At 41.8% G+C, this 26,868-nt stretch overlaps 1 protein-coding gene across 6 annotated transcripts in view; it reads left to right on the top strand.

Annotated features, from left to right (window-relative positions):
* Window positions 1-552: 552 nt before the first annotated feature.
* ARL15 (ADP ribosylation factor like GTPase 15) overlaps window positions 553-26,868 on the top strand; it is a 485,879-nt gene continuing 459,563 nt past the window's right edge. For 2 of the 6 annotated variants that reach the window (XM_016431297.2, XM_007486298.3), the window contains exon 1: window positions 554-713. In XM_016431297.2, the coding sequence (XP_016286783.1) occupies window positions 666-713 (48 nt within the window). In that variant the 5' untranslated portion in view covers window positions 554-665. Of the gene's footprint in view, window positions 714-26,868 lie in introns of all 6 variants that reach the window. The other 4 variants (XM_007486307.3, XM_007486303.3, XM_016431294.2 and 1 more) reach the window with 4 other exon arrangements.

Below are 26,868 nucleotides of genomic sequence, written 5' to 3' on the forward strand. Positions count from 1 at the left end.
CCATTCATTCGAACAGAAGGTCTTAAGGGCTTTATGTTGGGTCCTGACTTTCCCTCGTTTCAGTAAGTCCTCTTGGAACTTCCAGTCTAATGGGGGACACAGCAATGCAAATATATACAAAGTAAACTCTATATTATATAGAGGATAAGCTCCGTGGCCGGGATTGTCTTTGCCTCTTTTCTTATCTTCAGGGCTCCTAATGAATGCTGATTGAATTAGCACGTACAACTAGACCCTCAGTGATTTCAAGTGGGTTCCTTAACCTCTCTGGAAAGCTTGTTTCCTTAAAGAGAAAGGTCGGGTCCATCGCTCAGGGGTGCCATTTTACGACCCTCCCCCTGGGCCACCGCCCACCCAGGGCCAGCCCTCTTCCTCCTCCTCCTTCCCACAGCCCCAACCTCCTCTCTCCACTCCCTCTCCCGCGCTTCTCCGCTTTCACGCCAGGCGGCCGCGCCTTTTATGGGGACCCGCAACCAATGAGCGCTCTCCTTTCCTTATGGTCGGCGGAGGGACCAATCGTGGCGCGGCTGGTGTAATCTTCGTCCGCTCGGCTCTCCTCGGCTATTTTCGCTGTTGCTGCCTTCCCGGGGGCGGTCGCTTCGCTGCCAGAGACGCTTTCTTTTTTTTCCGGGTTCGGAGCCGTTCCGGATGCTTTAGGTTGCCGGATGTCTGATCTCCGGATAACTGAGGCGTTACTGTACATGGATTATCTGGTAAGGTCCCCGGCGTCTGTGCTGGGGGAGCGGCGGGGTCTTCTCTCCTCACACCCCAAGCCTTGCCTCCGCCTATTCCGTCCCTCCCCTCTTTTTATTTGGGGGTGGCGGGGACGAGGAGCGAAGGGGAACTGCCTCCCCCTTGTTCTCTCTCACTCCCTTTCGCCCAGTTGTCCCCTTTCTCCTGCCCCGCCACCCCCCAACCCCCCACTCGCAGCCCCGTGCTTGGTCCGGGGCTCCGTGCAGGGCTGCGGTGCTGCCCCGCTCTGGGGGCGGGGGCGAGGGCGGGCGGGGGAGGAGGAGGGGGTGGTGGAGCTGACAGGTAAAGGTGCAAGCCTGGGGCGAGCAGATTTACGGCCCCGAGTAAAGATCACTCGTACTAGTGCCTGGAGAGAGAATGGGCAGCGGCTGGAGCAGGGGCGTGAGGGCTCCCGCCCCCTGTCTCCCACTTCTTTCCCCCCCAAGTCCTGTAGCCTTGCAGCAGCCCCGGGAAGGAGTTTCTGGCTCCCTCTCGCCCCTCCCCGGGCTCTCCAGCCTCGCCTTCTTTAAGCAGGCTGCAAAGGACTATTAAAGACCCATAACCCGAATGGGTTCACCGAAGTGCACGGGCACCCTCGGTCATTTGGTTGTTATTAGACCTCTAAAGCTGTGACCTCGGGTCGCCGTGGAGTGGAGTTTGTGAAGAGCCCAGGAGCATAAAGCACGCTCCACTGGGCTCCGTTGTAACCTTGGGCACCCGGCGGGTCTTGAACCTGAGCTTGGCTCTTTCTGCTTGCCGGGATGGTGTGGGAAAGTTTCAAGGTGCTCCAGGAAGGCTGGTGTCCCTGTTGGGGGCAGAGGGTGGGGGAGTGTTAGGGCAGCCTAGTAGGGAGAAGTTGAGAGCGAGAAAGGCGTGGGGGCTGCGTGTGTGTTTTGGAGTGGGTGGGAGAAAGTAGGAGAAAACGTGGGTGGGGAAAGAGGTGTCGGTTTCCTCCCCCCCCCTTCCCTCCGACCTAGTCAATTTTGTTGTTGTTTGCTTCTCTATCCTTCAAGCAACAAGTACTGATGGCTCCTCCACTTGTTTCCTGAGAGATAGATAGTAAGGAAATGCGATTTCATTGCCTTGCTTAAATGCTAAATAATTGAGCCAAACTTACTGGCCCCCCAGAATCACGCCAGGGGTGCTGGGATGGACTAGCTGGTGAGAACAGTGACCCCGAGATCCTTGGCTTTTGTGTTTGCCTCTGGAGTTCAGACTGCACAGCTGGCCAGGCAGAATTTTGACAGTGCCTTCTAGGAACTGCTAGCTTGTTGGGAAATGGAGGGGACCCATTATTTTGAAGTTTAGGTGCTGTGAAGCACAGATTTAAATTCTAACCGGACAACTGCTCCCTGCTTGAGTGCTTAAATTCTAATCTGTTGGGCTGTTGTGGTTATTGAGTTCATTTTGGGATTATGTCACTTCTCCGTGGGCTCCAGGGTTTAGAGTTTGTGGGTCTACAGAGTGTTTTTAGTTCATCCAGTTTTGTAGACTGAACACTACAGCAGGAGTCCAGAATCCCCAGCTCCAGTCTTGGTTTTGCCATTTCTCTTTGAAAAATAAGGTGCTCTCATTTTACTCTAAGGAAGATTTGGGGATTCGTGAGTTAATTTAAAAATGACCATTTTTGCTGGCCAGGCTGGCCAGATTATTTATGGGGACATCTTCAAATTTAAATGCATTTTTGCCTTACAAGATACTTTTGTTGTTGCTGCTGTTTTTTGGGTGTGGAGTCCATCCAAATTAAAGCCAAAGACTGTAGCTTGAAATTGGCTTATAGAGAAAGATGAGGGTAACTGAAGGTTTGTTGGTCGTTCCTGAAAAGCTTTAAAAAGAAGAGGCTTTAATTATGTCATCAATTAGCCAGTATTTATATCCCAGGTATGCTGTTTTAGTTCTATACAGTTTGAGTCATTAAGGCTGTCTTGGATGGTGCCAAAATAATTATTAGGTTCAGTTTTCAAACATTAAATTGGTTGGGATGAAACTGGTTAATTAAATGGATTCACACCAACATAAATTGAGTGGAAGCTGCTTTTCTTATGAGGATCAGGGTTACCCTAAGAGCAAATTCATGATTAGTTTATTTTCTTTTGTGGTGACCAACCTTTAAGTCAAGGTCAATGGACCTGAAATTTGATTCCATCATCTTTTATTCCTCCTCCAATTTGGGTCTTCAAAAAACAAATACATTATCTATTTGCTTATCTTTTATTATTATATTTAAATAAAAAAATTTCAAGGTGTAAAGACAGGCAGTATGGCCTGGCCAATAGCTGCTCAGTCATTTCAGTTGTGACCAGGGTCTTGGGATACTGAAGTGGCTTGCCATTTCCTTCCCCAGCTCAGTTTACACATGAGGAAATAGAGGCAAATAGAGTAGTGACTGATTTGCCCAGGGTCTCACAGCTGGTAAATGTCTGAGGTTAGATAAAAGTCTTCATGACTTCAGGCCCAATACTTTATCCACTGCACCACCCAGGGGTGAATAGACTGGTTCTAAGTCCAGGTTCATGCTCTGCCTCTGCTCTATGTTGACTGTGTGCTCCTGGGCTAGTCATTGTAACTTTCTCAGGGCTCTAGTCAAGTAAGACAGTACTTTGCTGAGAAAGCTCATTGGTTGAGTGAGTTTTCTAAATGAGGTTCTCTACACAGATGAAATGGCAGATGCCATCTCCATCCCTATCCTAAAAACTGAAAGCCTGAGTACCAAGTGAGGGTGAGAAAACAGTCCCTGAGAGAAGTCCTGTAGTCTAGTATAAGAAGGGGCAAGCCAACACTTATGAAGCACCTACTATGTGCCAGGCTCTGCGCTAAGCTCTGGGGTTACAAAGAGGGGCAATGTCTAATGTGGGAAATGACGTGCTCAAACACAATATATATATAGGAAAAATTGGAGATAATAACAGAAGGAAGGCACTAACGAGCAAGGGAAAATCCAGAAAAGTTTCTTATAACAGGTGAGATTTAAACTGGTCCCTAAAGAAAGCCAGAGAAGCTCTGATGGGTAAAATGTGTTCCTCCTTGCTCCTGAACGTTAAGTAAAATGTTTGGACAGTAATCCTCACTTTTAAGCTAATGACTCCGACAGTAATTGTCATTGCATGTTCCTTCTACCAAAACAGGAATTTTACCTCACTCTGTTCTGATGCAATGATAAATATACTATCGCTCCTTCAGTGACCTCTTTTGCTTCTCCTCCCTCTGGGAATTTGCCTGTTTAGTACTTCCTCCCTCCCTTATCTTCTCTCTTAGAATCAATACCAAGTATTTGTTCCAAGGCTGGGCAATTGGGCTTAAGTGACTTGCCCAGGGTCCCCTAGCTAAGAAATCTCTGAGACTCAGAACTTCCCATCTCTAGGCCTGGCCCTCTATCCACTGAGCTACCTAGTTGCCCCTTCCTCAGGTCTTTCTTGTGTTGGTAATTATAAATCATTCATTTTTGCATGTCATCGATTATTCATTTATTTCTAAAATAAATCTTCTTAAATTTCCAGTTACTTTTCAGGTGAAAATGCAGATTCTTTTTCTGAAGTTGCAGTGTCCCAAATTTAGAGACTGTGGCCAACATTTATCACACCAGTACAAAACTCCAAGCTAAATAGGTTTATTGAGAGGATGCCAGTCTCACAATAAAGCTGGACCTTGGTCAAGATCAAAAATAGGGACCCCATGCCATAAGAGGTAGCATTTTTTATGTCAAGAAATCTGATGACACAGTGACAGAAAATACAATCACAATTAAAATAGAATGGATGCAACATCTTTTCTTGGGCAGTTCTTAATTCATGATGGAAGTGCTAATTAAGCTAGAAAGTGTAAAAAAAAATCACTATGGGTGGTAACTTATATCTATTATTATAGCTGACCTTTCCGGGGCCTCTGAAATAAGGGGTTGGGGGCTAGTTGCTTTTCTGCTGACAATTATTATAAAATACTAAGAGTTAGCAGTTGGGTTCCTGTCTGACTATTATACAAAAAAGAGGGGTGTGGTGGGCTAAGTAGAGACTCTTGGCTTATGGGCTTAAGGTCAAAATGCCTGGAAACAAGATTTGATACCACCCTAAACTGTATTTTTCTTAGCTAATGTTTCTAATTCATACAAAGCAAACTATATTATTGGACTATTAACTAAAGACTGATGATTATGCTATTAAAATAATCAAAAAGCCAATACTATTATAATCATAAAAGGGGTAGTGGGTTTCACACTCAAGACCATGTTGGAAGCTCAACCAAACTGCCTCTTTCCTTTGTAGCCTTACTCTTTACCAATATAAAATTGAAAGGACATGTCAATTTAGCTTTTTTAAAAATAGGTGTTTACTTTTCTTGTTGTTGGAGTGTGATAGAGAGCTCTCTGCATATTACCTCTCATTCTTTGGGTGGGATGTCATCATGCTCCCCCTTACGTGATTGGAGAATGAAGAAGAGTAGGGAAACATGAGACTGGAGAGTTGCAGTTCTTAATGGGCATGAACCATTAAACGAATTTTGGAAGCTAGTAGGAGTTTGCCATTTTTTCCTAGTAATAAAAAATGAGTGTTCCTAAGTAAGGTTGAAAAGGATAGTAATAGCACTGTGTAACATTCATAACAGTTTAAAAATGTCTTTATTTCAATAATCAAGCTTCTATAGAGCAACAAGTGTATGCTCTCATGTCAGTTTATACACCTAAAGTAGTTACAAAATGTGAAACATGTAATTGAAAAGATTGCAGTATTTTCTATCATCACTGCCACTTGAAACCAAAGCTCAGATAATAAATAACATGATAAAATCTGGTTAGCTTAGGTGTTTTGTTTTAGGGAATGCAGAATGTATCCTTTTCCTTTAACTTCAAGATCATCAAGATAGAACTTTTTTTTAGCCTGGCTGGCAACTTTAAAAAAAGTCTTTGCATCCCACTTTTATTGTGCTTTTTCAGCAGGAAACCTTGCTGGATCTCTTTTGCTTTAATTCTTGATTAATTTTCTCCCTTTCCTCTCTACCCTTCTTCTCTCACCAGGAGCTTTTGTGAAATTTGGGACTTTTTGAACCCAAATAGTACCAAAGGAGTGCAATAACTTCCTTTCCCTCTCCCCCTTTTCCTTTTCTCTCTTAAAGTGTCAGTACAGATCTGTGTAGGGAACTCCCAGTGATAAGATTTCTTCTAACAGTGCAGACCCACAGCTCTGTCATTTTCTGTTTTACAGAGCTGCTTGAGGTACTGAGGAGTTATGAAATGATTGGTCCAGGGTTACATGGCCAGCTTGTATCAGAAGGGATTTAAAATCTTGATTGTGTCCTGACCCAGCCCTTTCTCTACTAACATCCTGTTGCCTATGAATGATTTTCTTAAATTCATCTAAGTGGGAAAATTGGGGGCTTTCATCTCCATTTTACAATACTTCCTCTTATAATTATATCCCTTTACCATTCTTCTCTCCATGTGCAAAGAAAATTTGTTCCTAAATTATTGCTACTGATTTCTAGAAACAGGAGAGATGCTGTAAAGTTTGGTTATGAGACTTTTCTGAATCCCCTATGGAGAATGAGTACTTCTTAGGTTTAGGTCTGTGTGCCACAGATCAGGTGAATGCATGTATTGGGCAACTCATTACATGAACACTTGGAAGATGTGGGTTACCCATCTGTTGTAGAAAATAATGTATCAGAGGCAGCTAGGTGGACATTTCTTAGCTGTGTGGCCCTGGACAAGTCGCCTAACCCCAATTGCCTAGCTCTTACTGCTCTTTTACCTTGAACCTGATACTTAGTATTGATTCTAGGACAGAATGTAAAGGTTAAAAAAAAAGTAAATAAGATAATGTATCTTATTTCTGGAAGATTTTTCTGTGATTACCTTCCTTACATGCTATATATAACAGTCAGCACGATAAAAGAATTTCTCACAGGGAATGCAAGTATGTGAATAAAACTGCATTCTAAACATTTTATTAATTCATTCAACAAGTATTTACTGACTGCTGATTGTGTATAGCATTGAAACATGTTGTGGAGACATTTTTGTATATTTTACAAACCTATCAGAATTTAGTTCATTTTATTAATTTATGTATGTTTTGCCACTTAGACAAAATTAGATAATCTTTGTGTTCATTGAAATGTAAATGATATTAATGTTTGGGGGAAATCATAAGCACAACTTACTGTTGTGCCCATTTAGTTCATTTGACTAGAGCAGTGATGGCAACACTTTTAGAGTGCCCAAACTGTAACCCCCCTTTTTTTTGCTCCCACTATTTACAAGTCTTTATTCCCAATTCTATAAGGAATGCAGAGATGAATAGGATAGAATTTTTGCCTTCAAAGAGTTTATAGTTTAATACAATCACGGCAAACCTTTTAGAGATGGAGTACCAGGTCTTGCCCCCACCACACACAGCCCCAGACCAAGTGCTGTGCCTGCCCTACCAGAGATCAAGTGTCTTGCTACCTCACACATACACCCTACCTCCCTGTCCCTCCAGACAGGGAAGAGAAGAATGTGATATGGAAATCACTTTAAAAGACTGATATATATTAATTTAAGGTCGCCAAGGAATTCAACTATGTAATTCCTAAATGAAAACTCAAGTCAGCAGTCAACCTTTTATGGAGTTTTTAATTACAAACAGGAGGAAGAAAGATATGAGAGAGAGACAGAGAGAGAGAGGGGAGAGAAGGGAATAGGGCTTAAATACCCCCTCTGCTTAGGCTGGGTCAAAGGCCCAAGCCCTTAGATAGCTGAGACAAAGAAAAGAGATCAGTCCCTATCACTCACGTGACCAAAAGAGATCAGTCCCTATCACTCACGTGACCAAAATGGAGACACAGTCTCAGGGGCCTCCACCTCCAGCCTCCTTCAGAGCAAGCCCTCCTCTCAGATCCCTCCAGGAGCTCTCCCTCCAGGACCTCTCTCCTCTCAGACTCCTTCAGAGCAAAACCTCTCAGAGCAAAACCTCCTAGAGCAAAACCTCCTCCTGTCCTCAGACCCCGCTATCTTTAAGCAAACCATCTAAGTCCCCTCCCCTCAGTTCTCACATCTACCAATCACTGTCGATGTCTCCCCTGTGCCAATGGTGGCTCTAGCTTGACCCAGGACCGCCCAGAGGTCTGTTTCCTTTGCACATGTCTGTTGAAGGTCATATTCTCAAATAATTAAATCTTGATCTTTGCTGCAACCCTTCCTAAATCCTGTTACTCTGAGTAGGGTGGAGATTGTAAGTTCCAAGACCTGGTTCTGTCATTCCAAGTATCTCTATTGTATCAATTCTAAAATCAATCATGACTCAAAGAACTTTCTGTTCTATGCTTAAGCATAGGTCAAAGCCCTTTCCATTGTTTAGCAAAAGGTTTCTGTCCTAAAGTAGTCTTAAGTAGGGAGGAGAAGGATCCTCCCATGCCAAGGAGTTTCACATTCCAATAGAGTTCTTACTATCAGTAGGAAATTTTTCAAGTATGAAATTTCCCAATGGGGAAATTTCCAACATTCATAAGTCTAAGAAATTTTAAGGTTTACAAGAAGCACTTCCATTGGACTCCTGGGGCAGGTGATGAGAAGCTCATGTGGAAAGGGGGAGGAGAGTGGCCTGAGTGCTCTGCTCCCCTCCAGCTATATGCCATATTGTGAGCTATGCTTCCCTCAAACCTAGCTCCTCTCCAACCCCACCACAGGAATCACCTTCACCATAGACTCAACAGGCTGTCATCTGCATTGCTTCTTCACACAGCATGTGATCCCTCCCCATCCCAACTACCTTACCCCAGACAGGAGAGGGGGGGAAGCACTCCCATTGAGCTGTTGGGCAAGGGGGGGGGGTTGGTGAAGTGAGGAATGTCCTCAGGCACGTGGATAGGGGGAGGAAAACAGCTCCATTCCGAATCCCTTTGGCTTTCTAGTAATGGACTTTGGTGGGTGGCTGCATGTGTGCCCACAGAGAAGGCTCTGTGTGCCCTTTTTGGTACATGTGCCATAGAATATCATGTGAGCCCCCTGCCTTACCCTAGACAGAGGAGGGAGGAAGCACTCCCATTGGGCTGGTGGGCAGAAGGGTAAATGATGGGAGAAATGTCCTCAGATCCATGTGGAGAGGAGGAAGGGAGTATCCCCCTCTGGCATGCATGCCATAGGTTCACCTACACGGGACTAGAGCATTCTGTAGGTGAGGCAATGGAAATGAATGAATCGATTCTGTTCCTTAACTTGAACTAGTTTCATGCCTATACTGCATCTCCCCCATCCTAAAAATTCTTGTTATGTGGGGGTCAGGTAAGGTAAGAGAGGAATTCAATTTAGCAAACATTTCTTAAACTCCTTCTGTTTACAGACCTAGTTCTTATATAATTTGATGGGGCAGAGGGTTGGAAGTCTGTTCTGTGGGCATGATGAGAAGCAGAGTAAGGTAAGAGCTAAGGAGGAGTGCTGACAAAGTGCTTTGTGAAATGTTAGGAAGGACTGATAAGTTGTAGGCTAAGAGCCTCAGAAAAGGCCTCCCAGAGGAAGGTCATGGCCTTGCCTTGAAGGAAGAGAAAGATTTTTGAATAAGTGAAGAGGAGGTTGTTGTTTTTCCATTATGTCCAACCCTTCATGACCCCATTTTGGGTTTTCTTGGCAAAGATATAGGAGTAATTTGCCATTTCCTTCTCTACCTCATTTTATGGAAGAGGAAACTGAGGCAAACAGGGTGAAATGACTTGAACAGGGTCACACAGCTAATAGGTGTCTAAAGCTAGATTGAACTCATGACAATGAATTTTCCTGATTCCAGGTCCAGCACTCTATGTACTGTACCACCTAACTGTCCATTTTCAAGCATGGGAGATGACTGGAGCAAATGCAGAGATAAGAGAATGCTAGACAGGAAATAGGAACAACACATTGTCCACATTGACCAGAATAAAACATATTTGAACCCACATAGGGGAATAAAGCTAAATAAGCAATTAGGAGCCGCATTGTATAAGATCCAGATGGTTAGACTAATGAGCTTATGTTTTATCCAATACATTTATTTTATTTTCTTTTATTTTTTGAGCAGGGGAGTGATCTGGTTAGACCTGAGCACTGGGAAGACTGCTTTAGATGGAGTGGAGAGGAGAAAGCCTGGAAGTAGGGAGAACTTAGTAAGCATTTATTATATACTGAGCCTAGTTGGGGGAGTACAAAGAGAGACAAAAGACAATTTTTGCCCACGAGGAGCTCACTATCTAATGCTGGGATTCAGTTAAAATAATTCAAGTAAAAGGTAATAAAGTGCTGAGTGGAGATTTTGACAAGATGAGGGAGAGGGACGGTATGAATAGTCTGGATATTATGGAATTTATAAAGCTTGTGAAACTTTTCTCCTGGAGACGGGAAGTATGTGGGAGACAAACGTGTGCTTAGGAGTCACGGTTTGGCAAAATGCTTGTACGATTAATCAAAGTGGGAGTGTTGGGAGGAAGGGTCGGTTTAAATGGAAATATTAGTTCATTTTTGGACATACTGAATTGGAAATGCAAGTGGGATAGCTAAGTGGAGATGTAGAATTTAGAAAGAGTGATCCGGACTCGGAGAGAAGCAGCTTGGCCATGGGCAGAGATGTGGGTCTCATCCACATTTGAGGGTTCTGGAGAGGAAAATGAATTAGTAGAAGAGAAAGGGAAGCTACTATCACTGAAGTAGGTGAGAAACCAGAGGAGAAAAGTGTCACCACAAAATACAAGGCAGAAGGGAATCAAGGTTTTAGCTGGTCAACAAGGTCATGGGTAGTAGAGAGGATCAAGGGGAATAAGGACAGATAGAAACTTGTTGGATTTATATTTTGGCTGGTGTCCTTGGAGAAAACATTTTCAGCACTGTGCTGGGACTGCAAGAGATTGAAAAAAAATGAATGGGCCATTAGGAATTGTACCTCATTTGATTGATGCATCCAGGTGGATAATGGGTAAGAGAGCTGGACTTTTGAGTCAGGAAGACTTGAATTCAGAATCCTGTCCCCGGGCTCGTACTGACCACATGACTCCAGGCCAATCGTTTATTGTTCTCTCTCGCCTGCCTTATGTGTACAATGGGGTTAATAGTAATGCCTATTTGACAAGGATCAAATGGAATAACAGAAAAATCCTAAAGAGCTATATAAATGGTAGTTATCCTTCTTATTACATCCTGGCTATTCTTTTTCTGAAATGAAAGAGGAAATAAGGACATGGCAAAGATAAACCAGAAAGGTTTCTTTGGGAGAGTTCTGAATGAGTTTCTAGGCAAAGCTGAAAGAGCCATTGGAGGGAGACCGAGAACATGAAAGGGAATGGGTGGGAAAGACAAATCCTGCATGGGGTAGAGCTGGGGTATGCCAAGGGGAGAAGGGCTGTTGAGAGCAGAGGAAAGGAGAAGATTGATGAAGTTATACAGATGCCTTTCCATTTGGAGGAGAGGAGACAGAAAACTCATTTTGTATGGCCTCTGACTTAGTTACCTTAATGTTAACTCTGTTAAGAGATGATGTTAGAGAGAGGGCATTGATAGGATAGGATCATGCAAGGTCATGGGGGCAAGAGACTGAATAGAAGAGTTTGCATTGCTGATGTCTTACTAGAAGTTTAAGAGTGATGGGAAAAAGGTGAGAGAGTGGTACAATGATGGCTATTGAGGGGAAAGGGAGCACCACAACCAGATGTTGGGAAAAGGGCAGGGAACAGATTCAGGAGGGGTGAGCTAGGGGAGATGGAAGGACAGGAGAGTGGACCGGTAGAAACTTTAAATGGACACAGACATGATGTCTACGTCTAAACTCTAGTATAAATCTGTCACAAGATTTAAAAAAATGGAAAACTCATGTCACACTAAGAATGATGACACATGTGCTAGGAAGTGAATTGTCTAAAAATATATCTATTCAGATTGGGTAAGTTATCCGTCTGATTTTGCACATTTGAATTTTTAAAGGATGTCATGACCCAAAGCCAAGTGAGATGAATAGATTACTGTGATGGATGGATCCACGATGTCTTTGTAGTTATTTTCTTCCATGATAAAAATGGCAATCTTTCCATGCCTTCTCCTCCTAGATAATGCCTGTCCATTTCTCCCATGGTTCCTCTATAGAATTTCTACCCAACGTGACGGAAGCCTTCCTCTAGGTTTCTTGTCACATTTCGTTGAGACCGATGATACCTGGGCTATTGTCCATTGCTCTTAATAGACTGACTTCTCTTCTTCTTTGCTTATAATGACATGCCCTACTGCACTCCTTTCACATAGATAATTAAAACCATGAAACAAAGTTAGAAGTAGCAATCATCAAACATTGGTTAAACCCTTGACTCTGTACTAATAAATAACTGTGCTGGAGATACAAAGACACAAATTAAAGAATTTTTGGCTCTGAAGAATATATATTTTATTTGAAGAAACATGTTCTGCATACGACTAAACATAAATATATGTAAAGTAGAACTGGAGGGGTCTGGGATCAAGTCAGCATTGGCCTCCTGTAGAAAGTGACAGCTTGGCAGGGAGTCAGAGATTCTGGGATACAGATGGAGAGAAGAAAAGAGTGCGTTCCAGTCATGAGGACCAGTCTCTGCAGAGGCAGAAAGATGGGAGATGGAATGATTCGTACAAGGAACACCAAGCAGACTGCATGAAGCTGAATACTATAGAATAAGTTTGGAAATGTATGTTGGAGCCTGATAATGAATTTTGGGTGTTCTTTGAGTTGGGAACCGACACTATCCAACGTGTGCTTCAGGAATGTAATTTTTGCAACTGTCAGGGAGGATGGTTTGAGAGTGAAGACAAATCTAGTTGTGCAAGTACAGACAGAGGTGGTGAGGCTCTGAATTAGAGCGTGGCGATGTGAGTAGAGGAGGTGTTGAGGGAGAATGGAAAAGACATAAGCAATCAGCTATGGGATGCGGTTCAAAAGCAATGAAACTGATTTTCATGGATGGAGCTATGCTGTCAGTCTTATTACTCTAGGCACACCTCTTGCTTGACTCTGGAATTTTGCTAATTTAGCTAAAGTTTGCTAAATATCCATTTACCAACAATTGCTAATATCACTATAATAATACAATTAATTTAAAAAATATCAAGTTGCAATAAAGTGAAGAAAACAATTTCAAATTTCTCATACGAGAAATCTTGAGAATTTCACAAAATTAGGCAGGAATGTTGACACAAAAGATGTTTCTGTCATTTCTCTGGCAGCTTGATTCCTACACTGCAGGTAGTAAGTCACACTGTTTGTGCCTCAGTTTTCACTGCTTCTATGCCTGCCTTTCTATCTTTGACTCTTTTCTGCTCTCTCCCTTCTAATCTCCACTCAGTTGCCAAGAAGTGAACAAATGAAAAACATTTATTAAGTACTGGCTGGGTGCCAGACATTGTGTTAAATGATGGGGATAAAAAGACAGAAGGAATAGAGCTCCTTGCCCTCAAGAAGTTTACATTCTAGAGAGAGAGAGAGCCAATATATAATGGGGAACAGTGGCTAGGGAAAGGAGTTAGGGTTGGGAAATCACACCTAGATGAAAGCTGCCATTACCAGATTGGTCTCTTGGATCACTTTGTCTTGACCATTGTAATAACCTTTTCTTCCTTTTTTTTTTTAATAAACTTTTTTTTTTCCTGTCCTATAACAACGCTTAAGACTGACGTGCAAGCAAGGACTAGGCAAATGTGATTAAGTGACTTACCCAGGGTCACACAGCTGGAAGTGTCTGAGACCAGATTTCCAGATTTGAATTCAGGTCCTCCTAACTCATGATGCTCTATCTACTGTGTTACCTACTTGTCTCCATTATAACTTTCTAATATACGTTTTCCTGGCCCCAGTTTTTTCCTCTCTTTAGTTTATTGTTCACTCAGGCAAATAATCTTCTAATGCCATTGCTTTGCCCAGAATTCTTCAGTGAATCCCCAGTAACAATAGGATAAAATACAAATTACTTAGTCTGGCTTTTAAGGTCCTGCAAAATCTAGTGCCAGCTCATTTATGTTGCTAGACATTTTTGCTTTTACTTCCTTTTATTCATCCTGCTGTTCCAGCCAAATTGAGTTACCTGCTGTCCCCTAATCTTGTTTAGTTCTGCGCCTTTGCTGTTTCCTCTGGTCATATTGGCAGGCCAGCCTCCATGCCTAGAATGCATGCCTTACGCATTTCATCCGTTCATAACATTATAAAATATTAGATCTGTTGAGTATGCTAAACTCTCCATGACTCTTTCTTTGATCCCTGGAACAGAAAATGATCTCTTCTTTCTTTTAGCACCTTGTCTAATTCTGTGCTTTCAAATCAATTCAATAAACCTCTAATGTATTCAGAGACTGCACCAGGCCTTAGGAATATGAGGATAAATGAAGCAGTCGCTATCTTGAAAAATTATATGGATTGGGGGAGAGTCATAGGAATCTAATGTATGCGTATATAGACTTGCGTATATACATATATATTTCATATATATCATGCACATAATATGTTAAATGTTATATATATGTGCAAGTATTATATATGTGGGTAAATACAAAGTAATTTGTTAAAGGGAAAAGGTTGGCAACCTGGTGGAACCAAGGGGGCATCTACAAAGGAGAAGTTGACCTTTGAGATGAAACTTGAAAGAAAATAAACATCCTAAGAAGCAGAAGTGAGGAGAGCCATACTTTGGGTTGGAGAGGATTGGAAGGAGTCATACAAATACCTGGAGGAAGGAGATGGCATGTAGAGTGTGGGGCATAGCTAGTAGGCCAATTTGACTGGAATGGCTGAGGAGTTTGCATTTTATCTTGGGGAGAGACATGGGGAGAGACAAGATTTTTAAGGAAAATAAGTGAAATGGTCAGAACCCAAGATAATTTTGGCATCTGTGTGGAGGATGGATTTTATCAGAAAGAGACTGGGAGAAGAATAATTAATTAATTGGAATTGCTTAGGAGGCTGTTAGAATTAGGAGGGAGGAAATCTTGAGCACATCTTGTAGCTGTGGGAATAGATACAAGAAGATAGATGCTAAAGGGGTTGTGGAAATAGAATCAGTCACTGAGTTATTAAGCCACTACTATGTGCCAGCCACTGTGCTAAGCTCTAGGGATACAAAAAGCCACAGCAGATGGTCTCTGCCTTCAGGTTGTAGTCTAACAGGGGAGAAAACATACAAACCAATATATACAAAGCAAGCCACGTACAAGATGATTGTAACAGGAAATAATGAACAGAAGGAAGACATCAGAACTGAGGGGTTGGAGAAGGCTTTCTGTAGAAGGTGGGACTTAAGGGAAGTTAGCAGTGATTGAGGAGGAGGGAAGAGTACCTGGAACCAAGAAATGTTTGCAGTTGACTTCTCTTACCTGTAAGATGTCATTGAGTGAAGATTTACATGAATTTCTTGAAAGCACAGAGTAGGTTGTTTCTGACATTTGTATCCTCAGCGTCAGACACATAGTTACTCATTAAGTATTTGTTGAATTGGATTAATATGTACATGAGTAGAATAGTCTGACCACAGTTAAAATATATTTCCCAAATGCTTATGTTGAGGTCTATCCATGCCCAGCAGACTTGCTCATTTGGGGCAGGAGGCCTGAGAAACAAGGATTCCAGGTACTAAATTAATAACTTTTTCACCGGACTATCTGTAGCACTGGCTTGTTCTACGTGGCCTTCAAAGACCCCACTATGAGGTAGATCATAAAGGTGAGGTATTATCTCCAAAAGGCAACTTTTCTTATCTCTAAAATGGGGCACATCATTCATTGACACTGTAACAGATTAGTGTGTCCTTTTAAATACTGGTTACTTTGGAAAGCCAGGCGTTGGTTACCTACCAGACTAGTAAAATTTAATCTGGGTATAATTAATGTGGGGTCATAGAGTAGAGTTTGGAAGGGAGCTCAGAGGCCATTTAGTCTAACTCCTTAAGTAATTTAATTATGAAAATGATGATGATAATAATAATAAAATATCAGGAGCCTGAAGTTATCAGTGCTGAGATGAAGTATAGCTTTACTCAAAGGAAAATGGCTATACCTCTAGGGGTATTTGCCCTTCTTATTTCTCTTTCTGATTAATCTTTTCAAATATGTAGAGGAAAATTGACAAATGTCATTTCTATTTCCCAATAACTCACAAGTAAGGTCAGCCTTATATGTAATGGTAAATATTTGCCTTTTACTTGCCCTTACTAGCTTTTAAATTTCTTTGAAAAAAATCTTATATGTATCTTCTTGAATGGGTTCATTTCTGACATTTTCTAAAGACATTTGATAGATATGACACTAATTGTAGTGATTAATATCCACCTACCTGTTATTAAAATCATCTTAGAAAATTTAGTATTTCAATGGATCTGTGGTATCTATCATTGATTTGCATATTCTTTTCACTAGGAGACTAAGATTCATTGTTCTGGAGGCGACTTTTTATGTTGTTTTTTTATATGTGGGTACCAGTATAGCATTAGATTGTCTACCCCGTCACTCAGTGAGCACTTAACTGTATACTAAGTATCGGGTACTCTGCTAAGCATAGACCCATGTTGGTGAACCTATGGTACGAGTGCCAGAGGGGGCTGCTCCCTTCCCCTCCATGTACCTGAGGACATTTCTTATATGACCTGCCCTTCTTCCTAGTAGCCAGTGGGATTTTCCTCCTTTTCTTGTCTGGGGTAAGGGGAGGGGATCACCTGTGGCATGAGGTTGGCAGTTTGCATACTATAGGCTATCCATTTATTCTGGTATAGTGAAGATGATTAGCCTTGGGGTCAGGAGAGACCTGGATTCAAATTCAGCTTATGATCCTTCTGAGGTGTGTGGGTAAATCACTTAACCTCTCTAAGTTTTATTATCTTAATCAGTATAACGGGAGTAATAATACCTTGAGTTCCTACTTCACTGGGCTCTTGTGAGACTCAAATAAGATAAGGTATTTATTGAACCTTAAAGTGCTCTAGGAATTGTCTGTTAATTGTCACTGTCATCTGGTTATTAACTAGAGTGGACATATACATTGCTGCTTAAAGCTGATAAAGCATTTTTGGAAGGATAGTCCTGTACTAGGAGGAGACATGGATGAGCCCATATTAATGTGCTCATGAATGCCATGGGATGTTGGAATTTTGGAATATAGAAATAATATTGATTTATGACTAACCATCTTATTTCCCAAACATATATCTCCTCAATGACATCTTAGATGTTTATATTACTTGAGTCCAATTCAAGAAATGCTCAGTGGGCACCTGTTGTATGCCAGGCATTGCTCGGTGCTGAGATATAAATAAGTGACAATAATTTTTGCTCTCAAGGAGTTTTCCTTCCACTGGGAGAATATAGAGATAAGTGAATAATAATACTTTATGCAAAGTACATATAAAGTATTTTTTTCCTTGGTGGAGGGCCTGCTAACTAGGAGAATAAGCAGAGGCTTCATGGAGGTGACCCTTTAAGGAGGTTACAGTGAATTGAGTCCAAATTGAACGAGGGCAACGACAGTGATGCGGGACGTAGTGTTCTATAGAACTAGTAGTCCAGTTTGGCTGGAATGCAGCAAGCTCAAGGAAGAGGAACATGAAATGTAGTGACACTTCCTGTGCTTGCCATTTGTTTTTCATTATCTTGAGTGATCCATAACTTTGATCACCATCACATAGTTATAGAACACGAAGAGATAGAGATTGATTGTTTCAGGGAACAATATAGGATGATTACAAAGTTTTCCCAAAGGCAGGTCAGTCCACTCTCTTCCAGTTCTCAGCTCATTGTTCATTGGCATTATTTGCTTTAGATAAATGGACTAATGAAATAACTCAGATGACACTCATCTGGGCATTGGGATGGTGGCATTTTTTGTTCACTTGGTTTTTCTGACTTGTTGGGTCAAATTCTCGTAGCTGAGGATTATATTCAGGAATTTTCATCACATTCAGGGGCTTGTTACAGGCAGTACAGAGTCAGCTGCAAAGCAGAGCACTTGGTGGGCTTTAATGTTTAAGTGTAGGAATATGTCTGTGCAGCAGAGGTGTGCTTGTCCATCCCAGTTATGATAAGAGTCCAACTTCAGAGAATGTTCGTTTTTTAAATCAAAGAAAGGAGTTCTGTGGTCAACTTGACCAGTAGAGCCGATCTAAACAACTTTGTAGAAAATCATTTTAGTTCTCTGGACTTCCATTTCCACATTAGTAAAGTGAGAATGAGTAATGATACCGAGCTTTAAAAATTCTGTCATTTTGTATCCTCCCACTATCTCTTGCATTCCATCCCCTTTTTCCTTCTTTAACCTTTTCCTCCCCTGTAGCTCAGGAGGGAGAAATTGAAAAGAGGAAGGTAGTCAGAGCAAAGGAAGTGAGGAAATGGGTAAATAGGGAGGAAACATAACAGAGGGGGAGAGAAAGGAGGTGGTTCATAAAGGTTATTGAATTATAGTTGGTGCTTTGCCATATTCTTCTAGCAAATGAAGGTTATGAAAATAAGACCATTTGGAAAATCCACCTTACTTCCCCCATTTTCTCTTTTCTTTTAAAAAATGGCAATGATTTATTTCAATTAGGAGGTTGGGAGGGTCCCAAAGACAAACTAGCCATTAAGTCTACATTTGACCTTGCTGATTATTTACCATTCCCACCTCCTTTCCATTTGATTCCCTATTGCTCTAGGTTCAAGGCCTCTAATTATAAAGGTTACTTCATCTAGAACCATCCTTAAACCATCCCCAATAGTTGAAAATCAATCTTATTTTAAAAGACTTCCCTTTCCTGAGACCAAGATTCTACAGCCTATCTTTTATTTTCTAGAGTATACTAAATATCCAGCTATTTCAACCTAAAAATTTTTTTTGCCCTTATCAGCTAAATCTCTTGTTCTGTATTTTGGCCATTTAGTTTCCTCTGTACTTAGAAAGACATAGCATAATTGGCTGCTGTTCTCTTTTGAATCCTTGCCAATCAGTATTAAATTGTTCCTCAGCTTTCTTTTTTCTAGGCTACATTCTCCTACTTCCTTTAATTTTTCCTTTCCATTCCCTTTAATCAACCCCATGGCTCAAAACTGAACTTTCCCTAAATTCTCCACAGCAATAAGATCTTCAACGTGGCATATTTGACTATTTTTAGGCAAAGAAAGCTTCAGTTTGAAGAAAAAGGATATGTTGGGTAACTTCACCTTGGTTGAGATGGGTAAATTGTAACTCAGGTTTATTTTGACATCAAAAGAAAGGTGGGAGTGAGTGATGTAGTGGAAAAAACATTAGACTTGCAGTTAGAACACATAGGTTTGAATTTTTTCTCTGTCATGTATACTGTATTCTTGTTTTTAATTTTAAATTTTCATTAACTTAAAAAAATTAACAAGGATTAATTTTCTGTCTCCACACATCAGAAAAAGAAGAAAACAAAGCCTTTTAAACAAATATCCATAGGCAAGCAAAACATATGCCCACAGTTGTCTAAAACAACGTGTTTCATTTTATCACTTTTGTTGCATTAGTCATCCTTGGACCTCTTGACACTGTGCAGATCAAAAAGTTCTTCAATACTCTAAAATTTGTTCAATTTACAATATTGTTATGACATCAATTGCTCTCCTGGTCTTCCTTTATTCTGCATTATTTTATACAAGTCTTCCCTAGTTTTTCTGTAACTAACCTTCTATCATCTATTACAGCACAATATTCCTATATAATAATATTCATATACTATAATTTGTTCAGCCATCCCTCAGGTGATGGGCATGGCCTTAGTGTCTAGTTCTTTGCCACTACAGAAGACCTTCTCTCTCTCTCTCTCCCCCTCTCTCCCCCTCTCCCCTCTCCCCTCTCTCCTCTCTCCTCTCAGTTCTTTCCTCTCTCCTCTCTCTCCTCTCTCCTCTTTCTCCCTCCCTCCCTCTCTCTCTCTCTCTCTCTCTCTCTCTCTCCTCTCTCTCTCTCTCTCTCTCCCCTCTCTCCTCTCTCCTCTCAGTTCTCTCCTCTCTCTCTTCTCTCTCTCTCTCCTCTCTCTCTCTCTCTCTCTCTCTCTCTCCTCTCTCTCTCTCTCTCTCTCTCTCTCTCCCTCCCTCCCTCCCTCCTCTCTCTCTCTCTCTCTCTCTCTCTCTCTCTCTCTCTCTGTCTCTGTCTCTGTCTGTCTGTCTGTCTGTCTGTCTGTCTGTCTGTCTGTCTGTCTCTCTCTCTCTCTCTCTCTCTCTCTCTCCCCTCTCTCCTCTCTCCTCTCAGTTCTCTTTCTCTCTCCTCTCTCTCTCTTTCTCTTTCTCTCTCCTCTCTCTCCTTCCCTCCCTCTCTCTCTCTCTCTCCTCTCTCTCTCTCTCTCTATATATATATATGAAGAATATGTATATGTATTTCTCTCTATAAAAACTTACATATATGTATAAATTAAAAAAACATATAAGACTTTTTTTATTCTTTGATGATTCTCTTTAACCGTTAGATTTTGTAGTGGTATTACTGGGTCAGAAGGTAACTTTCTGGGCATATTCCAAATTGCTTTCCAGAATGGTTGTATCAATAAACAGTTTTAGCCTGAGTGCATCAATGTGCCTGTTTTCTGGACATCCTGCCAACATTTTTCATTTCCCTTTTTAAGTAAAATTTTCCAGTGTGTAGTTGTGAGATGGAACCTCAGAATGGTGGTAATTTGTATTTATATTTGCCTCAGTTTCCTCATCTATAAAATAAACTGGAGAAGGGGATGGCAAACTGCTTCCATATCTTTGCCAAGAAAACTCCAAATGGGGTTATGAAGACTCAGATGTGATTGAAGATGGCTGAACAACAACACATTATTAGTGATTGGGAGCATTTTTTTCCATAGGGTCATAGATGGCTTAAATTGCTTTCCTTGAGACTAGCTCATTTATATCCTGTGGCCATTTGAAAACCCAAGGACCTTCGTTTCATTGTAAAATCAGGAGGGTGGATCTATAAGATCCCTTCCTACTGCTGTCTTTTAGAGGGAAATCTGATATGTAGTCACAGGTATTTAGGGAGCATTTGCTTTCTCCAGAAGAGTGCTCTTTAGAACTCAGCATAACTTTGTGAAGTCTTTAGCTGTGGGCATTCTTTCCACTTTTTCAATGCAGAGACTGTCTCAAGGACTGTCGGTGCTCGTCCCCTTTATAGATGAAGAAAGTAAACCAGAATAATAAAGTTACTTAGGGGGTCAGGGTCACAGAATTCACACGAGCTGGCCGGACTCACGAGCGCATCCAGCCGAACTCCCACATTTTGCAGCCGGGCAGACAGAGGCGGCACGGTTCCTTCAGCCCATTCGGTACGGCGTAGAAGGTGTTCCAGGGGAAGAGCAGCTCTGCCGAGGACCTGCTGGACTCACGTCTGGGCTGCGCATCCACCCGCGGCTCCAGAATCCTGCAGCCCGCCCAGCAGTCAAACCCCAGCCCAGCCATCGCAGTGGCTGACGGCGGCAGGCCTCCACCCCAACATGGCTTACCTGGATGTCTGACAGATGAGAGCAGTTGATTCTAACAGGAGGCGCTGGAAGCAGGGTCTGGGGGGCTCTTAGAACTGGTTGGGCGCTGCGGGGGTCAAGGGCGCCCCGTCCTTCTGGGGCGTCGGTGCATGTGCTCCTGGGAATCCCTCCCGGAGGCCCTTCCTCCTCTCCCTGGGAGCAGGCGCGGTATCCGGTGACCGGCGGCTGCCCCAAAGCCCTTTAGCTGCCAGGTGGTGCCCCGGGCTTCTTGTGGTTCTTCTGAGCCCTTCTCACCCGCACGGACACGGCCCGTCCGGCCTGCTTCACCAAGATTAAGAGAGAATAAGCAGAGCAGACACAAAGGGGGAGTGGAACAAGGCACTGGGGAGGTCGGGTAGCCCCGGCTTCTGCCCGTTCTCCCATTTATGGCTCAGCAGCCCGTAAGAGGTCCTCATCACCAAGGTCTGAGGAAGCTGAAAGCAGCCACGTGATCCCTGAGCACCCTCCGAAATGGAAGGTCCTTTCTGCTGTGGCCCCAAGCCCTGACGTGGCTTGATTCAGATCCTACTGGCTGTGCCTCCGGGCCTGGGCCTTCACTGGGAAGTTCTCCCTTAGCACAGGCTTCTTCCCTCCACTTCTGAACAGCTGGACCTGCTTGAAAGCTGCCTGCTAGGCCAGTGTCTGACGCCTTGGCCTCAGAGGCACGCAGGGAGGGATCCTCAGGGGCTGCCTGTCTCTGTTTCCCCAAGACCCTTCCTCGCTTTCTAAGTCTCTGAGGCTGTGAGACCTTTTTCAGCTCTTCAGGTTTGTGTCTGGCTCAATTGGGCGTGTTCCAGATGATGTTCGCTGTCAGGTTTCATTTTGCATTAGAGATTCTGATGTGCTTTGTTGCAGCAGGTTTCAAAGGATTTTTTAAACGTTACCTTCTCTTTTAAAAGCAATACTAGTGCTGATTCCAAAGTTAAGGAGCGGAGAGTACTAGGCAATTGAGTTTGAGTGACTTGACCAGGGTTCCATAGCTGGCCTTTGTCTGAGGTCACACTGAACTCAAGACCTCCTGTCTCCAGGCCTGATTTTCCTTTCCATTGAGCCACCTCATTGCCCCTAAAAGGATTTTTAAGTCTTTTTTCCATTTTTAGGTAAGCAGTGATCACATTCATATTTTTATGTATACATTTCATGGAATAATTTTTATTTTATTTTAAAAATATATTTTTTTCATGTTTACATATTTCATTTTCTTTCCCTCCCCTCTTGCCTCCCCTCTTCTGGATCCAATAACACGCCCACTGGGTTATACAAATGTTATGTCTTATACCTATTTCCATATTATTCATTTTTGCAACAGAGCAATCTTTTAAAACCAAACCCCCAATCATCTATCCATATAAAGAAAGGATTAGTCATTTGTTTTTCTTCTGAGTTTCCGCTCCCACAGTTCTTTTTCTCGATGTGGATAGCAGTCTTTCTCATAAGTCCCTTGGGATTGTCTTGTATTGTTGTCATTGTATCATTGCACAGTGTTTCACTTTCTGTGTAGAACGTTCTCTTGGTTCTGCTCCGTTCCTTGAGGTTCTTCCAGTACATAAAGATCTCCTCCAGTTCATCACTCCTTACAGCACAAAAGTATTCCATCACCATCAGATACCACAATGTGTTCAGCCATTTCGAAGGACATCCCCTCATTTTCTAACTCTCTGCCACCACAAAGAGCGCAGCTATGAATATTTTTGTACTAGCATTTTTCATTGTTATCTCATTGGGGTACAAACCCAGCAGTGGTACTGCTGGATCAAAGGGGATGCATCATTGAATAATATTGAAGAGCCTTGTGGCACTATTCAGTGTAACAGGTATAAAGTTTCTCATATGTAGGCCCTGTGCCAGGATGCAGCACAAAGAAGCTGAAGCCCAAAGGCCTTTCCCCTGAGGAGCTTAGGGTCTGTTTAGGGGATTAAATACGGGCTTCCAAATGTCTTAGTACAGTTTTAAGCTACTAAAATTTAAAATTCCATGAAGTTTTTTTTAATTGAGAGAGAGAGAACGACAGAGTGCTAACACATGCATCTTAATCTATGCTATGTATTATTACTTGTGTCCATAGATTTCCTCACCAGATTCCAGGAAAGGAATGTTGCCTCGTTTACATTTTGTATCTTTCTAGGGCTCGGTGTTTAGTAAATGTTCATCGAATGCATCTTATCAGGTAATTTTGATAATGATTCCTCCTCCGATGTTTTCCTGTGTGTTGCCAAAATCAAACCAACACGTATTTTTTCCATGTGCTGGCATCGTCCTTGCATAGGAGTTGGCATTTCCATTTAAGGTGCTCTCACAGATCAAGCAAACCAGCCTTCCTGACAGAGGACACCCTTGGAGGGAGACAGCAGGCTTCAAGTACACTCCTCCCTGACCACTGGCCCCTCAGACCCCAGTGGAGACGGCCCGGGTCCTTGAGTTCAGTCGCCGTGGGAACAGCATTGCTTCTCACTCAGCACCCTCAGCTGCAGGCCCTGTGAAGATGTGACCGGACCTCCTGAAGGCCCCGGAAACGCCCGGGATATTGCCAGCGGTATGTTAGATCAATATCAGAAACGGACACGATTTTTCAGTTGAATGACATTAAAGAAAAGGCAGTAACATCGTCTTTGCCGTGGCAAGAATGAGATTTTCCCCAAGGACCATTTGAGTTCCAGCTGACTTGCCGTTGAAATCTTCCATACAAGTCTTGTCACCCCCATAGTTGTGAGCAAGGACTGTCTAACTTTTCTCTTGGTATTTCCAACACTGATGACAGTTCTTTGCACATAGTAACTGCTTCATTCATTCATTCATTCATTCATTCATTCATTCATTCATGACTGTCTCATAGCTCTGGCCCTAGTGATGGCTTTAAACACATTGTAACTGCAGAGTCAGTGTTGTTCCATTTGATGTTTTCCTTAAGGGGTCATGTATATTCTTTTTATGGCATAAGGGCTGCATATTTAGGAATATGTAGTAATAATTACAGTAATAGCAATAGCATTTATCGATTTGTAGCATTTGAGATTTACTCTGTGCTTTTTTACCTATTAACTTATTTACCTTTGTTAACTCATCTGATCTTTATAATCACCCAAAGAGGTAGAGGATGTTATTTTTCCCTCTGTTTTACAGATCAGGAAACTTAGGCTTTAAAGAGGCTAAACAAATTGTTTAGGTTCATATAACTAGTTAAGTGTCTGAGGCAGGATTTGAGTTCAAATCTCTCAAGTAAAACACTATCCACTCTTCCACCAGTTGCCTCACCTATAGTTGTCTCTGATGCTTAACTATATTTAACATAACAGTACTCCATCTGTATCTTTCATAATTATAATAACAATAATAGCTAACATTTATATAGTGTTTACTGTGTGACAGGCACTGTGCTTAGTACTTTAATAATTATTATCTTATTTGATCTTCACAATAACTTTGTTAGGTGGTTATAGTATTATCTCCATTTTACAGATGATGAAACTGAGGCCAAAGAGGACAAAGTGATTTATCAAGGACACAGCTAGTAAGTTTCTGAAGCTAGAACTGAATGTAGACCTTCCTAACTCTAGGGCCACTGTTAATTATATTACCCACGGCAGGTCATTGGGCACCATTTACCCAACTCGTACCCCTCTTCTGCCTTGAAACCAATACCTAGTATCATTTCTAAGTCAAGGCAAGGGTTTTAATGAAAAAGCAAGCAAGCAAAACTCTAGACCAACTGTACCACCTAGCTGCCACAATGATGTAAAACAATGCAGTAGTAAGATGTCATGATAATCAAATGACATTTCAAGTTGCCCCAAGGAATTGGGTTAATTGATTATTTATACAAATACTTTAACTAGTGTAAGCTTTGAAAATGGCCAGTTATAACTGTTTTTATGCAAACCTTATTTATCCAATTTTTAAGGACAAGTCTTTTGATCATAGGTATTCCTTATGTGGCATGCGTATAAATACATAGAGGTTTATAACCACCTTTCCATCCAGGAAGGAAATGAAGCAACATTAGACTCCATTTTGGAGGAATTTATAGGTGGTCAAGATTCCCAGTTTCTCAGTAAGGAGAGGCAGCCTTGGTCTGTCCTATCCACCTGTCTGTTGCAATATTCTCAAACTCAAGTAGAAACAGAATCACAAAAGAACGTTATCTATGTTGTATTGCATTTTCATTTATTTTGTTAAATATATCCCAATTACATTTTAATCTGGTTGGAAAGCACTCTGAAGGCCTCCCCACAGTGAGTTTCACACCTCTGCTTTAATGAATTTATTTAAAGAAAGACATAACTACACCTGATTATATTATGACTGTCTTGCCACCACTGTCAGCCCATTCTCAGGAGGAGGAAGTCATAACAAACTAGTGAACAAACTGTTCCTTTTGGCTTCCTGTAGCCAAATAGGGATGGAAAGGGCGTTAAAGTAACAGAGAAGGGAATTTTGATTCCTATTTCATTTATTGCTGCTAAAGTACTGTCTGAGGAATACTTGAAATATATTAAATTCTCACCAATCTACAAAAATGATAATCGGAGCAATACAGGCGAGTGCTGGTGAGAGGTGGACAAGGATGGGTTTTAGGTACCCGTACAGAGTACTATTGCCACTAACAATTGAAGTTGCAATAGTCACTATAAATATGTCTTGTTGGCATGTATACGTGCATAGGTAATGTCCCAGCCAGGACTGAGCTCCTTCTTTCTGTGACCTTCCATGCTCTTAGCTTCTGCTCAGTTCTATTTTCTCTTTTCTAACTTTTGTATAAGCATGGTGAAAAGAACACGACCTAGTGCCTTGAGCCTGGGGCAGCTGTGTGTGTGCGTGTGTGTGTGTGTGTGTGTACAGATATTTTTTAATACTTAAGGAAAATTATGATCATTGGTGTGGACTTTCCCCTCCAAGTCAAATCAGTGAATTTGATTATTTCAGACTCCCCAAATATGGTTTGAATGGCGTATCTTGGTTTCTCAGTGTCCTTTACTCTCATTTATGGAGTGCTTAAGAAGTTCCAGAGAACTTTGAGAAGGTATCTATAGTTTTTTTTAAGGCTGGGCTCCTTGTAGAATTGTGAATCTGTGTCTAGACACTGCTGTCATTTGTTTTTAGGATGCTCCTGAAACCAATCCATTGTACCTTTAGAAGCTCACTTCCCTGTTTCCAATCATCCCGACTTTTGTTCTGCCACAGGACTTTGATGACTGGAAGAGAGAGTGAGACTGATGACTTTGTGCAGCATTTCCTTACTTAAATCCCATTCATAAGCAAGTCAAGACATTGTCTTATAATGTCCCTCCCTGGTCTTCTTCAAAAGGAAGGACGAACCACAAGAAGCTCACAAAATCTTCCTGTTAAAGAGGGATTGGGATAGGGAATCCTGGCCAAGACCAAACTCTTCTTTCCATCCTCTACCCCATTATGCGGTTCCTCCTTTGGGGTTTTTCCTGGAAAGCCACATTTGCTCCAACCTCTAGAAAGACGGGAATGATAAATTTTGGTCCTGGATCTATTTTTAGATTTAGAGAAAGCATTCGTAATATACTGGGTCAGCTTGAACTTCCATTGCATATCTGAAAAAAAAATCTGATACACTGATAGAATTTGAAGAGGCAGCTTGTACACACTGAACTGCGAATACTTTGATACCAAGTAGTTTTCAAGTCATTGTCACTTTGAGTTTCAGTTTTTTCATTTGGAAAATGAGGGGATTAGACATAATGGTTGTTCTAA

The sequence above is a fragment of the Monodelphis domestica genome, chromosome 3 (genome assembly GCF_027887165.1).
Source record: "Monodelphis domestica isolate mMonDom1 chromosome 3, mMonDom1.pri, whole genome shotgun sequence".
NCBI classification, from domain to species: Eukaryota; Metazoa; Chordata; class Mammalia; order Didelphimorphia; family Didelphidae; genus Monodelphis; species Monodelphis domestica.